Source organism: Sorex araneus, chromosome 6, assembly GCF_027595985.1.
Source record: "Sorex araneus isolate mSorAra2 chromosome 6, mSorAra2.pri, whole genome shotgun sequence".
In the NCBI taxonomy this organism is placed as follows: Eukaryota; Metazoa; Chordata; class Mammalia; order Eulipotyphla; family Soricidae; genus Sorex; species Sorex araneus.
This window is the reverse complement of record NC_073307.1, coordinates 106,119,342-106,136,257: the sequence shown is the minus strand read 5'-3', so window position 1 is coordinate 106,136,257 and position 16,916 is coordinate 106,119,342. Positions and strand designations below refer to the sequence as shown.

The 16,916-nt window shown below is 37.0% G+C and overlaps 2 protein-coding genes across 2 annotated transcripts; both read left to right on the top strand.

Moving 5' to 3' along the window:
* The first annotated feature begins 248 nt into the window (after window positions 1-248).
* Window positions 249-1,190, top strand: LOC101555862 (olfactory receptor 52E5-like). The gene has a single exon (XM_004621184.3). The coding sequence runs from the start codon at window positions 249-251 to the stop codon at window positions 1,188-1,190; it is 942 nt and encodes a 313-aa protein (XP_004621241.3).
* Window positions 1,191-9,726: 8,536 nt separating this feature from the next.
* Window positions 9,727-10,668, top strand: LOC101547741 (olfactory receptor 56A4). The gene has a single exon (XM_004621240.2). The coding sequence runs from the start codon at window positions 9,727-9,729 to the stop codon at window positions 10,666-10,668; it is 942 nt and encodes a 313-aa protein (XP_004621297.2).
* Window positions 10,669-16,916: the final 6,248 nt, after the last annotated feature.

The window sequence follows — 16,916 nt, the reverse complement described above, 5'->3', positions numbered from 1 at the left end:
GCAGGACTCTTGTATCTGGAAAATTTCTGCATTGTTTTCTATGTCAGTAAGCAAATACTTGGAAGTAAAGGTTTCCTAACTGTGACTCACATTCCTTCTTTAGATCTTCTCTGCTGTATTATGGAATTAAAGAATGGATTTTCTGTTTCTCTAGAAAATAAGCAACATGGCATAAAAAAGGTTAAGATCTTTCACTGGAAGCAAGAAACCCTCTACAAGAAATGTGTCTATAACCAGATCTCATCACTATGCTTCATCACAACAGCACACAGTTCCACCCTTCTTCCTTCCTTCTGATGGGGATTCCAGGACTGGAAGAAGCACATATCTGGATCGGCTTTCCCTTTTTTGCAGTGTATCTAATAGCCATCTTGGGGAACATCACTATCCTACTTGTGATCAAGACTGAACGCAGCCTACACCAGCCCATGTTCTACTTCCTCGCCATGCTGGCCTTCACAGACCTTGGCCTGTCTACAGCCACCATCCCCAAGATGCTGGGGATTTTCTGGTTCAATCTCAGGGAGATTGCATTTGGTGCTTGTATCGCACAGATGTACATCATTCATACATGCACTAGTTTGGAGTCTGTGGTGCTGACTGTCATGGCCATAGATCGGTATGTTGCTATCTGTAACCCCCTGAGATACAGCATGATCCTCACTAATAAGGTGGTAGCCATGCTGGGCATACTCAGTATAGTCAGGACGTTGATGTTTATGACTCCATTCATATTTCTCATCTTGAGATTGCCCTTCTGTGGTGTCCGCCTAATCCCTCACACCTACTGTGAACACATGGGTCTGGCAAAGTTGGCTTGTGCAAGTATTAGAATCAATGTCATCTATGGCTTGATTGCATTCTCAATGGGTTACATTGACCTCTCTGTGATTGGTTTTTCCTATGTCCAAATCCTCCGCGCAGTCTTCCGTCTCCCATCCTGGGATGCCCGGTTCAAGGCGCTTAGCACATGTGGCTCCCATGTCTGTGTCATGTTGGCTTTTTATTTGCCAGCCTTCTTTTCCTTTATGACACACCGTTTTGGCCACAATATCCCTCATTACATTCACATACTTGTAGCCAATCTGTATGTGGTAGTTCCACCTGCCCTTAATCCTGTAATCTATGGGGTAAGGACAAAGCAGATAAGAGAACGAGTGCTAAGAATGTTTAACCCTAAAAACTACTGACCTATATACTGAATAAGATCTTCATTATATATATATATATATATATATATATATATATTTTTTTTTTTTTGCTTTTTGGGTCACACCTGGCGATGCACAGGGGTTAGTCCTGGCTCTGCACTCAGGAATTACCCCTGGCCGTGCTCAGGGGACCATGTGGGATGCTGGGATTTGAACCTGGGTCGGTCGCGTGCAAGGCAAACTCCCTACCCGCTGTGCTATCTCTCCAGCCCCAAGATCTTCATTATATTTAGTGATACAATAATAACATCAAAATGAGAGTGACACTGTAAATAGTTTTATTATATCCCATTAACATTTCCACATAAGCCAATAAATATACTATCCATTTTTCATAATTTTTACACCCCATTGGAATGTATAACTCTAATATTTAAAAAAAATTTTGCTACAAGTGATGCACAAAATAAAATTTTTATCTTTAAATACCACAAAATTCTGAGAAATAGAAAACAGTTTGCAAATATGTCATTACACCAGTAGCTGCCCTTAAAATTTTCTTCTACAGTTAGATTATTTTGATTTATAGACAGAATCAGAAGTTTATGCCTATAAAGTGATGTTGGATATCAGAAAAATCAAGCAGGATTCAGTGGTAAAAGAAATTAATTGGGAATCTACTTTTGATAAGAAGATTTATGTGAGAATTTCACTTGGGATATATAAGATGAACTGTTTCACCCATAAAATGGTATAAATAAACACAAAATTTGCACTGTGGAGTAAAAACATCATTATGAAAATGTAAGTTTGGTAAAAATAAAAATTATTTGTAAATAAAAAATGTATTTCTAGAATGATGCTTACTTTTAGAGTATGTAGATTTTGGTTACTAAATCCCTTTTCAATTCCAAACTATCATAGTTTGTGACTCATTAGGGTTTAAATACTCATTAATATTTTCCTTGGTTAGAGATTTTTAGTCAAGATACAATAAATGAGAAAGACTGAAGAATTAGGAGAACTGTCTTTGGATCTGTGGATTCGAATCTCCTGACAATTATTGTCAAGGTTGGCATTTTGGAAGAGTAAGATAATGTTGTTGTTAACACCTATGAAATTGTCACTGTCACTGTCACCCCGTTGCTCATCGATTTGCTCGAGCAGGCACCAGTAATGTCTCCATTGTGAGGCTTGTCATTACTGTTTTGGGCATATTGAATACACCATGGGTAGCTTGCCATGCGGTCGGGATACTTTTGGTAGCTTGCTGGGCTCTCCGAGAGGGGCGGAGGAATCAAACCCGAGTCAGCTGTGTCCAAGGCAAATGCCCTACTCGTTGTGTTATTATTGCTCCAGCCCACCTATGTCTCATAACCTATGAAGTTATCTCCTTAAAATATGGAGAATAGATAAAATTCTATACAAAATAGAAATTAAATTATTTTGGGGGTGTAGGAACTGCAAGAACAAAATTAACATCTAATTGGACATAGGACTCTGCTGAAACCCAGTAGCCAAAAAGTATGCAGAAAGCAGGAGAAAAGTATACTGTAAACCAAGAGAGGAAGTAAATAGAATAAACAACACCTAGTAGAAAATGTAAATAAAAAGTGACCAAGTAATTATTTTCTTTAAAAAAAATTTTTTTTACTGGGCTCCTGAATGCCCATGATACCGGAGGCCAACTAACTACTTTCGGCACCCAGTGGCTTCTTGCAGAAATGCCTCTGGACTGTGAACTAAGCTACAGCCCCATGCTGCCTCGGGAAGGAAATGGTCTTTCTCTATAGGCCTTTTCTTTCCCCGGCGGTGTGGCGACTGCCATCTTATAAGGCCCACTAAACAGAGGTATGAGCTTGCAATGATGCAACTTCTGGCGGAAATTTCTCTGGACTTAATAACTAAAATACCAGAAATCCAAAACCTCATAGGTTCATTCTCAGCAATGGAAAACAAATTATCAAATGATGTCTCGGCAGGTCTGATTGTTGGGGTTAAATTCCAAATAATAATAGTGAGTTTTCTGTTGAAATGTTGTATGTAATAAAAATAAAGTGAAAGTAGGGGCTGGAGCAATAGCACAGTGGGTAGGGCGTTTGCCTTGCACGATGCCCACCCGGGTTCGATTCCCAGCATCGCATATGGTCCCCTGAGCACTGCCAGGAGTAATTTCTGAGTGCATGAGCCAGGAGTAACTCCTGTGCATCACCAGGTGTGACCCAAAAAAAGCAAAAAAAAAAAAAGTAAAGTGAAAATCATCAGCCACACAAGTGGGGGGTGGGGGTGGGATGGGAGGTATACTGGGGTTCTTGGTGGTGGAACATGTGCACTGGTGAAGGAGATGGGTGTTTGATCATTGTATGACTGAGACTTAAGCCTGAAAGCTTTGTAACTTTTCACATGGTGATTCAATAAAAAATAAAAAAAATATTGAATCACTGTGAGATAGACCCTAACAAAGCTGTTCATGATTAGATTTCAGTTGTACAGGTGATTATTTTCTACATAAGATGTATGAAATTTACACAAACAATATTTATAAGGGTCAAACAAATAAAACAGAGGGATAAAAAGAAATTGTGGATTTTATTCTAAATAAAATGCCAGGTCATAAAAAGTTTGGTGTTCCTCCACTAAGAAAGAAAATTACAGACCAATTTCCCTGATGAACACCGATGCGAAGATCCTCAACAAAATACTAGCAAATAGGATCCAACAACTCATCAAAAAGATCATACATCACGACCAAGTGGGATTCATCCCAGGGATGCAAGGATGGTTTAACATTCGGAAATCAATCAACATAATCCAGCATATCAACAAAAGTAAAGACAAAAACCATATGATCATATCAATAGATGCAGAGAAAGCATTTGACAAGATCCAACATCCTTTCATGATGAAAACCCTCGCCAAAATGGGGTTTGGAGGAACTTTCCTCAAGATAGTCGAAGCCATCTATCACAAGCCTAGGGCAAGCATTATCCTCAACGGGGAAAAACTAAGGGCCTTTCCTCTGAGATCAGGCACAAGACAAGGATGCCCACTCTCACCACTCCTCTTCAATATAGTACTGGAAGTACTTGCGATAGCTATTAGACAAGAAAAAGAGATTAAGGGCATCCAGATAGGAAGGGAAGAAATCAAACTCTCACTATTTGCAGACGATATGATACTATATCTAGAGAAGCCTAAAACCTCTACTAAGAAACTCTTAGAAACAATAGACTTATACAGTAAAGTTGCAGGCTACAAAATCAATACCCAAAAATCCATGGCCTTCATATATGCAAACAATGAGGCAGAGGAAAGGGACATGAAAAAAGCAATCCCATTCACAATCGTGCCCCAGAAAATCAAGTACCTCGGAATCAGCTTAACCAAGGAAGTAAAAGACCTTTACAAAGAAAACTACAAAACGCTACTCCATGAAATCAAAGAGGACATGAGGAAATGGAAACATATACCCTGCTCGTGGATAGGGAGAATCAATGTTGTCAAAATGGCAATACTCCCTAAAGCATTATACAGATTCAATGTGATCCCTATAAATATACCCATGACACTCTTCAAAGAAATGGATCAAGCAATCCTAAAATTCATATGGATTAACAAACGTCCAAGGATAGCTAAAACAATTCTTGGGAAAAAGATGATGGGAGGCATCACCATCCCCAACCTCAAACTTTACTACAAAGCAGTAACAATTAAAACAGCATGGTACTGGAACAAAGGCAGAGCCGTAGACCAATGGAACAGGGTGGAATATCCCTACACACAACCCCAAATGTATGACCATCTAATCTTTGATAAGGGAGCAAGAGATGTGAAGTGGAGCAAGGAAAGCCTCTTTAACAAATGGTGCTGGCACAACTGGACAACCACATGCAAAAAAATGGGTTTAGACCTTGACCTGACACCATGCACAAAAGTCAGATCAAAATGGATTAAAGCCCTCAACATTAGACCACAAACCATAAGGTACATTGAAGACAAGGTCGGCGAAACCCTCCACGATATTGAAGATAAAGGTATCTTCAAAGGTGACACGGAACTAAGCAATCTAGTAAAAACAGAGATCAACAAATGGGACTACATTAAACTAAAAAGCTTCTGCACCGCAAGAGATACATTGACCAGAATCCAAAGACTATCCACAGAATGGGAAAGGATATTTACACAATACCCATCAGACAAGGGGTTGATATCAATGGTATATAAAGCACTGGTTGAACTCTACAAGAAGAAAACATCCAACCCCATCAAAAAATGGGGCGAAGAAATGAACAGAAACTTTACCAAGGAAGAAATACGAATGGCCAAAAGGCACATGAAAAAGTGCTCTGCATCACTAATCATCAGAGAGATGCAGATCAAAACAACCATGAGATACCACCTCACACCACAGAGACTAGCACACATCCAAAAGAACAAAAGCAACCGATGTTGGAGAGGATGTGGGGAGAAAGGGACCCTTCTTCACTGCTGGTGGGAATGCCGACTGGTTCAGCCCTTCTGGAAAACAATTTGGACGACTCTCAAAAAATTAGATATTGAATTCCCATTTGACCCAGCAATACCACTGCTGGGAATATATCCCAGAGAGGCAAAAAAGTACAATCGAAACAACATCTGCACATGTATGTTCATCGCAGCACTGTTTACAATAGCAGAATCTGGAAAAAACCCGAATGCCCCAGAACGGATGACTGGTTGAGGAAACTTTGGTACATCTATACAATGGAATACTATGCAGCTGTTAGAAAAAAGGAGGTCAAGAATTTTGTAGTTAAGTGGATGGGCATGAAAAGTTTCATGCTGAGTGAAATGAGTCAGAAAGAGAGAGACAGACATAGAAAGATTGCACTCATCTATGGTATATAGAATAACAGAGTGGGAGACTAACACCCAAGAACTGTAGAAATAAGTACCAGGAGGTTGACCCCATGGCTTCGAGGCTGGCCTCACGTTCCCGGGAAAGGGCAACTCAGAGAAGCGATCACCAACTACATTGTAGTCGAAGGCCATGTGGGGGAAGGGAGTTGCGGGCTGAATGAGGGCTAGAGACTGAGCACAGCGGCCACTCAACACCTTTATTGCAAACCACAACAGCTAATTAGAGAGAGAGAACAGAAGGGAATGCCTTGCCACAGTGGCAGGGTGGGGTGGGGGGGAGATGGGATTGGGGAGGGTGGGAGGGACGCTGGGTTTATGGGTGGTGGAGAATGGGCACTGGTGAAGGAATGGGTTCCCGAACTTTGTATGAGGGAAGTATAAGCACAAAAGTGTATAAATCTGTAACTGTACCCTCACGGTGATTCTCTAATTAAAAATAAATAAATTAAAAAAAAAGTTTGGTGTTCCTGATGCTACTGAAAAACATTTACAAAATATTCTATAAAGCTTTTTAAATGACTTTAGAAAACTAACAAATTCTCTATGGAAAAATCAGAAAATCAAGGAGAAAAATAGAAGAAAATTTTTAAAAGAAAGAAAAATAAAAATCAAATACATATACAATGGAAAAGTATAATTAAATTTGATAAACTTTGTATTAAAATTTATGAGTGCTTACTGAGTGTTCAATTATCTAGTTGTGTTACCTCATTTAATTTTCAAATTAACTCTAAAAGACAGAAGCTAGCAGTTATATTGGTTTGCATAAGTGAAAACTAAGACAAAGCATTATGTCCTCAATATCATGAAGCTTAAGTGAGTCTTCAATTTTACATTTGAAACCTATATAATTCGCTGCCTATCTAAAATAATTACAGGCATAATTTGAGATTTTGCCAATAAAATTTTGGAAATCATTTACAAAGCATTTTTTACATATCAACTTGATACAAGGAAGCTCAAGTATTAACTGATGAAAATATGCTCATAAAATTAAAATTTATCATTTCCTTCCTAAAATCTCAACAGAATGGCATGAAAAATTAGCCAGAATAATAATTATTAAAATTAATAATGAAAATTATTAATAATAAAATATATGTAAAATTCTAGAAATATACATCTGAGTGATGATAAAAATCAGCTAAAGATTTAATACCCAAGTTGAAGAATTAAAATAATTGAAAGTAAACGTAGATCTGGGATGTTACTAAAAATATCTCTGTGTATTAGAAAGTTTTTTGAAAGTGTAGGGTAGCTGAACTGGCTGCCTCAAAAATGCCTTGCTTTGGGGAAAGCAGTATCTCAGTAGAGGTGTGTTATTAAAAAAATTAATGAGAAGACAAAATAAAGTTTCTAAACATACAAGGAAATGAAAAGACATGGCAACATCTCCCTGCTTTTACAGCAGTCATTTTGTTTTTTTCTTGGTAAATTTTGTCTTTATTGGCAGGTTATAAGAAACAGTGTTTAGCACATACCATCCAGGGAACGATTCTGGGAAAGATTATTTTTTGTGTGAATTTTTCTTTTTTCTCTCAGCTGCCATTACTCTTGCTGCTGCACCCAGATCCTCTTGGAGCAGTTCTCCTTCTTCTTTTAAATTTTAACTTTAACTTAATTTTTTTTAAATCAAAACACTCTGATTGAAAAAGTTGTCCATAGTCAAGCTTTAGGCACTATTGTAGCATCAATCCCACCACCAGTGTCAGCTTCACTCCAGATTCCCTGCCATATCTCCCCCTTCCCTGCCTCCACTCTTCACTCCCCATGCCCTGCCTGTTCTCTTAACAGACTCCTTTCTAAGTTTGGTTGTTAAAGTTTGGGTCCCTTGCTTTCAGTGATGCTGATATTTCTCGCTATCATTCCTTAATATTACCTTTGTACCTGAATCCCCTGACCTGACCCCCATTGCTTCTTATCTGCCTCTTCTCCCATTTCCCTCCAGTCTTTCTTTCTTTCTTCTCCCTATACTCTGGAGTCAAAGTTAATCTGGGAATTCCCCCTTTAGAACTTTAGAACATTAGGGAGCAGTCATTCTTTTTTTTTTTTTTTTTTTTTAATTTTATTTGTGAAACACCATGTGGTACAGTTGTAGACTTACAAACTTTTGTGCTTGTGTTTCAGTGATGCAATGACCCCCAGCATTTGAGGCCAATTTCCAAGCCGTGGAGTACACCTCCTGGTACTTATCTTGACTATTCTTGGGTATTAGTCTCCCATTCTGTTACTTTATATTCCACAGATGAGTGCAATCTTTCTCTGTCTGTCCCTAGGAGCAGTCATTCTTTAAACTATGTTTTCACCAACACTTAGTGAATGGGGGTTTTCCTTTATGTCACTTCACTGGAACACAAGTTGGTTCCAGTTTTTTGTTTTTGTTATTTTAAAAAAATATACCAGTCTCACCTTAATATAGAAATACTATTAAATTTTTATTTAAACATACATTTTCAAGAGTAAATTTAATTTTTGGTGTATATTTCTCTCTGTCATGAGTCTAGGAAAAAAAAGTTTTTAAATTTTGGTCTCATTTACCACTACTCCGTATTGAATTTTGTCTTCTTTTCTTCTCTGTCTCCCTTCATTTCCTCAGACTCTCCCTTCCCATTGTCTTCTTTCCAGGAGACCTTAATTCCTGTGGGCTTTGGGGAAGAAAGGACAGAGGGGAGCACAGAGACATGAAAATAGCCTGGGATCTCTGAAGATCTGAGCCATATTTTGTAGCAGTTATAAATAGTTAACACAATCCAGGCTCCTTAATCTCTATTGAAGTTTCAGTTTTGAGCCATGAAATCATAAAGAAGGGAACAAGGGGCTTTTGTGGTTATAGATGTTAAAATTAAAAAGGGAGAATAAATTCTTACAGTCTTATAGCAGGTCTGGTCCTGAAGATATAGATTTCCCAAACCTGATACAAACAGCTTTAATATGCGGCCAACACTTTTCTATAGTTAAGTATGTATTTCTCATTTGGAAAAACCAAGATAATTAGGGTGAGAGATTTTGAATTAAATGAAGGAAGGTAACTTTATTATTTTCTATATTAATAGGAGAGCAGGATTTTACCCTTGCAACTGCATTTTAATCCCCTAAAGAAGATTTCATGGGATGCACAGGATAAGTCCAGCAATTTTACCCGTTTTAATTACTTCACTTGTCCTCCCTTCCTCATCTGCTTGTCTTAATGCTCTTTCTTACTCTGACTGAGATTGAATGGCTTTCTTTTAGTGCTCTCAAGAAGATTAAAGTGAATTCTTCATTTTTGGTTCATTGAACATAATAATACACCATAAAAAAGTAGTTGGATTTACAGATATGCTTTATCTTTACAGTTACTGGAATATGACTGTAGGTAAGTTTGAGTTTTTCATAACATATTTTCTAAATAATGTTCTAATGCAGATTTATGTTTAATATTAGAATTACTTTATAATCCATATTGTACCTTTTGAACCTCAGCAGTCTTTTTTTGCCACTTTAAGTTAAAACCTAACTATGTCCCCAAATACATTTTATATGAAAGAAAATATGTCTATTTCATCTTTTGCAAGATATGTTCCTGTGATCTGAGATGAATAATTTCCTCATATGTGTTTATATTGTATGCAGGGATTTATTTTTGTCTTTCTTTCTAAGGTTTTATGAAGTTTAATTTGTGATCAGGATACTGCGCATGGCATCACAGAGCAACAACTCCTATATCCCAATCTCAGAGTTCCTCCTTATCTGTTTCCCTAACTATCAGAGTTGGCAGCACTGGCTCTCATTGCCTCTCAGCCTTCTCTTCCTCTTGGCCATGGGGGCCAATGCCACACTCCTGATGACAATCTGGCTGGATGCCTCTCTGCATGAACCCATGTATTACCTGCTCAGCCTTCTTTCTCTGCTGGACATTGTGCTCTGTCTTACTGTTATTCCTAAGGTTTTGGACATTTTTTGGTTTGACAACAAATCTATCGGTTTCTCTGCTTGCTTCCTCCAAATGTTTGTCATGAACAGTTTCCTGACTATGGAGTCCTGCACCTTCATGGTAATGGCCTATGATCGCTATGTGGCTATCTGCCATCCACTGAGATACCCATCCATTATTACTGACCAATTTGTATCTAGAGCCGCCATTTTTATTGTAGCTCGGAATGGCCTTCTCACTATGCTTGTCCCAATACTTTCTTCCCGACTCAGATACTGTGCAGAGAACGTTATCAAAAACTGCATCTGCACTAACCTATCTGTGTCTAAACTCTCCTGTGATAACATCACCTTCAATAGGCTCTACCAGTTTGTGGTAGGCTGGACCCTACTGGGCTCCGATCTCATACTTATCATTATCTCCTACTCCTTTATCTTGAAAGCTGTACTAAAGATTAAAGCTGAGGGAGCTATGGCCAAAGCTCTAGGCACTTGTGGATCTCATTTCATCCTCATTCTCTTCTTCAGCACAGTTCTGCTGGTTCTGGTTATCACTAACCTGGCCAGGAAGAAGATTCCCCCAGATGTCCCCATCCTGCTCAACATCCTGCACCACCTCATTCCCCCAGCTCTGAATCCCATTGTATATGGTGTGAGAACCAAGGAAATTAAGCAGGGAATTAAAAAACTGATGAGAAGGCTGTAAGGGAAAAATCTGGTAAAGTTCAATCTTGAACACAAAAATTGTTAATGAGGAATAATTTTTGGTGATGTATAGAGAATTTAAATAATTACTGAATGAATATGACTATAATTGAATTCCTGAATGTTCTTTTTGATTATGAAGATATTTACATCTTGGATACGTTTTCTGTTGTATTGACTAATGAATCTAAGAAAAATACTAAATTAAAAGATTTCTAATATTTTTGCATTATGGTTTTATTTAAATTTTCCCTGGCCTAATATATATGAGTGGAACTTGTCAAACAAATACAGGAATATAATTAATGTGATGGCTTTGCAAATATGGAACAATATTATTGTAAACATTTCTATACCTCTCTATTTACTCGATTGCTTAATTATAATGTAGGTATTTTATATATTGTTCTATATCATATGATTTAAGCTGGTTTATGCCATGAATGATTTTTTGTGGAGAAAGAGAAGTTGGAGCTAGACATTTGATTCTTACAAGTGAATAATTAATGACATCAAATGTCACCTCTATCCTTTCCAGATCCATTCAATAGATTTATTTATTTATTTATTGCTTGCTTGCTTCTCTGGAGTATGAATTTCCTATAATTCTTTTCTTCCATCTAATTAATTGAGGAAAGTATACAAAAGTTATCTTTGTGTGAGTTCTCTGTGTAACGTGCTTAAGTCAAAGTTATTTGTCTTAGCTACACAGTTTATCTTTCTTATTCCACCTTTACCTCTCTCCTGTCAGTACTCTTATTCTGTGGTGGATGTACATTCCCATAGGATTCAGGAATCACAATGACTGGGGTTGTTGTATAAGATAAATGTTTCATGCTTTGAAATTCCTTTGATAACCATGCTCTGAATTATGGGGGATTTAGACTTTGACCATTATTTCCTGATATTTTCATTGGTAACCAGGCCTCATTTATATACTTGCAATGAGACTGTTTTCTAATTCTTGCTGAGCACTGTGATTTATAGTACTGTTAATCAGAGTACCATACATAGTGTTCTATTACCACATCCACCACAAGAGTGTCAGTTTCCCTTCATGTAGACACCTCACAGGAACCCTCTCACCCCACTTTGCAAACTAATTTTACCAATTCTTAGTTCCTGTTGCCTTTGACAATTTATTATTTTACTAAATGTCTTTATATCCCACATATGAGACAAAGCATTCTTTATTTGTCCCTCTCCTTCTGACTGACTTCACTTGGCGTGATGTTTTCTAGTTCCATTTAAGGGCAACATTTCTTCCATTCAGGTAGCCGATAAATATCTCATTGTGTATATATACCGCAATTTCTTAATCTATTCATCTGCTCTTGGACACGAGTTGTTTTCAGATATTGAATATTATAAATACATTTGCAATAAACATAGGAGCACAAATGTCTTTTAGAAATAGTGTTTTGGGGCCCCTGGGCTAGATACCAAGAAGTTGGATTTCTGTATTGCATAGGAGCTCAATTCTAAATTCTTAGAGATGTCTACATACTGTTTTCCATAGGTTCTGGACCAGTCAATATTTTCACAAGCCGTAGATGAAGTTTCCTTTCACTCATATCCCACCAGTGCTGGTTATATTTATTCTTTTGTATGCACATAAGTCTCATGTATGAGATGATATAAGTGTGAGATGACATAACCTTGTTGTTTTGATCTGCAGTTCCATGATTATAAGTGACAAAGAGCACTTTTCATCCACGTATTCGCCATCTACTTGTTTTCTTGAGAAAGTGTTTATTCAGTTTATTCAGTTTATTCTCCCCATCGTTTTTTTGTTGTTTTTGTTAACTTGTACAAGTGCTTTATGTATCTAGGATATCAACCCTTTGTCAGATGAGTGGTGAGCAAATAGTTTGTCCTAGTGGGTAAGGATTCTGTATGATTTAATCCCTGTTTTATTATGCAGAGTTTACATTTTTAAAAAAATTGCATCTCTTATTTTTATTTTTTAAAATGAATTACCCTGAATTACAAGTTTCAAAGTCATTCGTGATTGAGTTCCAGGCACGAAATGTTCCAACATCAGTTCCTTAACCAGTGTCCACTTCCCTCCACAATGTTCTCAGTTTCCCTCCTGCCCCTAGTCTCCTCTATGGCAGGCACTACTTTCTTTTTTTTGCTCCCCAGTTTTAGGCAGTATGGTTTACAATATTGTTACTGATAGGGTATCATGCATATTATTTTACGCCCTTTCAGCATCTAGTCCTGGTCCAGAGTGCCCACCTCCATGTATCGTTGTGACAGTGGTCTCTTCCCTGACCTATCTGATCTCTTTTCTTCCCACAGTTGCAAGCTTCCTACTAAAGACCAGTTCTCACGCCATTATTTCTATTACCTTTGGGCATTAGTTATTCCCCTACTCTGCTCCTTTATATTCTGCATATGAATAAGATCTATTCCATGAATGATATCTATCCCTCTGACTCATTTCACTCAACATGATACTCTCCACATTCATCCATGTTGTAGCAAGTTGCATGGCTTTAGAGATAGTAGAGAATTTTGGATACTTAATGGTGATAGAAAGGTAGTAGTTCTGTATATGAAAACATCAGAAGTGAATACTGTTGTAACTATACTACCACAACTACAGCTAAAACTGTAAAGACCATTTTCTGAGATATTAATTTCTGTGAGGGGGGATCTTAGTTGACTACTGGCTCTATAACGGAGAGTGCATTGTGTCAAAGAAGTCTAAATATAATACTGCCTATGGCTGTTGTTTATTGGAATAGCGAAACTACATTTCTATTTAAAATATACTAATATTTATTCATATGCTAGTAATGCAATCAGACTATTGGGAGAATTTCAAGAGTGATTTATTTGATTGTGAGAGGGAAGATTAAGTAAATTGACAAAACACAGGAGCTATACTTTTAGTTGAGCAATTAATTGAGCAATAATTTATAAAATATTTTACCTCAATCTGAAGAGCATATACTTTCTGAAGCGTAGGACTTTGAGGGATTTTAATTTTGGCATCAGAAGGCAGCAACCCAGAATACTTTTCTAGTGTAGCTTTACCTGTATATTATCTACTTCAGTAATTTCGGAAACATATTACTCCTAAAGATTAGAAGACTTAGATTTTTTAGAAGAAAATACATCATAAGAAGAAAATACCAAATTTGGCTTTTTGGCCAAGAAAAGGAACACATGGAACCCTTCTTAGGAATAACTCTAAGTTTTCTTTGAAAGATTAATTCAGCCAAGAATATGTAAATGATGTAAATGTAGATTTTGACCTTTCAACAAAATAATAAATTCTAATATCTAAAAGTTATCCTGATATGATGTTCATATTTCACATCTAGTTTCATTTATCATGAGAGAATGTGGGCAGTGTGCATGCGTACACTCAAAGAAAGAATGACTCAGAATTGCAAATAATTGCAAATGATTCCTATCTTAGGGAAGTACATGGTTTCATAGACTGTAGAAACAGGTATGTGTAAAAACAATGAACTCCTCGTCATGCCCATGAACTGCCTCTGGTTCTCTATTAGCTCCTTAACTGGCCATGATCCAGAGACTCACAAATAAATCTCAGAAGATCAAGCTGCAGAGATGCTTTCAGACCTTATACCAGGCTAAATCTCATATCCAGGACAACCCAGAGAGGGGAAGGTGAGTCCAATAATCTGTCCTACCAGAGCCCTGGTAGTTGAAAACCTCCAGAACCCATTGCCCCCATGCTCAAGGCTAATCTCCACTGGCTTGGGCGAGTCTCATCCATGTTGAATTTGTTGATAAACTCAGGCATGCAGGTTTTATGATCAAAATTTCCAGGCTCTCAAGTCTGGAATGGGAAATTTCCCCCATCCTCCAGTTCTTCCTGGAGCCTGGCAGTCATGCCCACGAACTGCCTCTGGAGCCATATAAGCTCCTTAACCAGCTGTTCTCCAGCGACTCACAAATAAATCCTGGAAGAGATCAGCAAGCAGCAGCGATTCCTCAGACTCCAAAGTCACCATCCAGTTAAAAATTTAACTCCAGCTGTATCACCTTATTTAAAATTTTATAATTCCTGGAGTCACATATCATACTCTATACCATTGACATACCAGGAGTAGCAAGCTAGCATTGGATAGAATGTATGGTAGAAGACAACCAATCTCAAATTAAAAAATATTAGCACACAAGACACAGCCTGTAACAGCATGTTAGTAATGTCTTATACAAGGGATTAATAGCTCCATGGTAAGATACAACAATCTTCACACAGTTTCTTCTAAGGAAACGTTTTTGATCACTTTTAGAGAATTATTCATAACAAGAAATACAAAATAAATTATTTTAGGGCCTGCTATTGGGGCAGGCTTAGGTGGTGGTTAGGAAAATTCAAAATAGAGGTGGGTAAGGTGTAATGGTGGTAAAATTGGTGTTAGGACATTGAATGTAATAAATTATTGTGAAAAACCGTATAAAAATAAAATTAAAAACAAAAAAAAGAACAAAACAAAAATAAACAATCAGTTTTTTCTTCACATATTAGAGGAGTCTAAAATTCAGTGAGATATTGTTTTCATTTATAGCTGTTTCTGACTATGCAAGACCTGAAATGCAGAACTTCTATTGTGTAATCTCAGACTTTTTCTTTTTATGTGATTTCTATTTGTTACTCATTTTTTCTCTTTTTTTGAAAAAAATTTAATTTATTCATTCATTAATTTGTTCATTTGTATTTTGTTTTATTAAGTAGTAGAGCTCAGGGATTTCTCTAGGCTCTTTACTACCAGAAAGGATCACTCCTGAAAGTTCTTAGTGGACCACATCTGGTACCAAAGACTTTACCAGTGTTGGTAATAGGGCAAGTACCATAACCCCTGTACTATGGCTCAGATCATTCCACTTGTAAAACAAAACAGAACATTAATTTAATGCTATAAGGTCTAGTTGCTTTAAACACATGTAACTGCACAGGATTTTCTCGGTAATAACAAATTTGTGTCCTGTACCCTTGAACACTACACAGGTTTCAGTATCAGAACAGTTGCTTAGAATGTTTTCTTAAATTAATAATAGGGATATTTAAGTATAATTTCTGTATATTTAAGTGTAATTTCTTGGAATGTGTGTGCATACTCTAACATCTTAAACATCAAAGCAGAGGATATTTAAGCATAATTACTGGTACATGTTCTGGTAATGTGACATCTTAGTACCCCAAAGCAGAGATATACACAGATCATAACTGAGTTTTTGTAAATATTGAAGGTAAAGTTTTGGTGGAATCATGATTTTAAGACAATATTTTACATAACATCTAACAGTAAATTTTATAGATCCATACAGCACTCACAACACTAAATAACAAAATATCCAATGACTCCATCCAAAAATAGGGAGAGGGGATGAGAAGACACCCAAAGAAGACATACAAATGGCCAATAGGCATATAAAAATGTGCTGAAAGTCACTAATAATTAGGAAAATGCAAATAAAAATAATATTGAGATATCATGTCATGACAATAAGAATGGCATATATCAAAAACTCTTTTTAAAAAGCCTGTTTTGGGGGATTGTGGTGAACAAGAAACCCTAATCCAGTGTTGATGGAATATCACTTGGGTCAGTCTCAATGGAAAGCAATATGAAGATCTATTAAAAAAAAGAAATAGAACTCCCATATGACCCAGTAATACCACTTAAAGGCATCTACAATCCAAACACATAAACATTAATTTGTAAGGATTTATGCACACCTATGTTCATCTCCAAACTTAAGACAATAGCTAAGATATGGAAACAATCCAAATACCCAACTACAGATAAACGGATCAAGTTGCAGTATATATACACAATGGAATATGATACAGCTCCAGAAAAGAGCTAAATCAAGCAATTTTCTGCAACATGGATGAAACTAGAGAATATCATGTCTAATGAAGTCAGTCAGAAGGAAAGGGATAGATAAAGAATGATCTGACCCACATGTGGACCTAAATATGCACAGCAAGGTAGCAACAAAGGTCCAATGGGAGAAATGATCCAGAGAACTGAGTTGGTGGGAGTGATAGAGAAGGGTGTTTGGGTCCTTGAGTGAGGAAGGTGAGTACACTGGTGATATGGACTTTGAAGAGGAAGGGTAGAATCAAGAATTGTTTCAGAAGTAAATTTGCTTTTATACGTAGTCTTATGTCTCTGAACTGGATATCAACCCATTTGAATATCAACCCATTTCCTTTAATCTTATATTAGGAATATAGAGAGCCAATCATCCTTG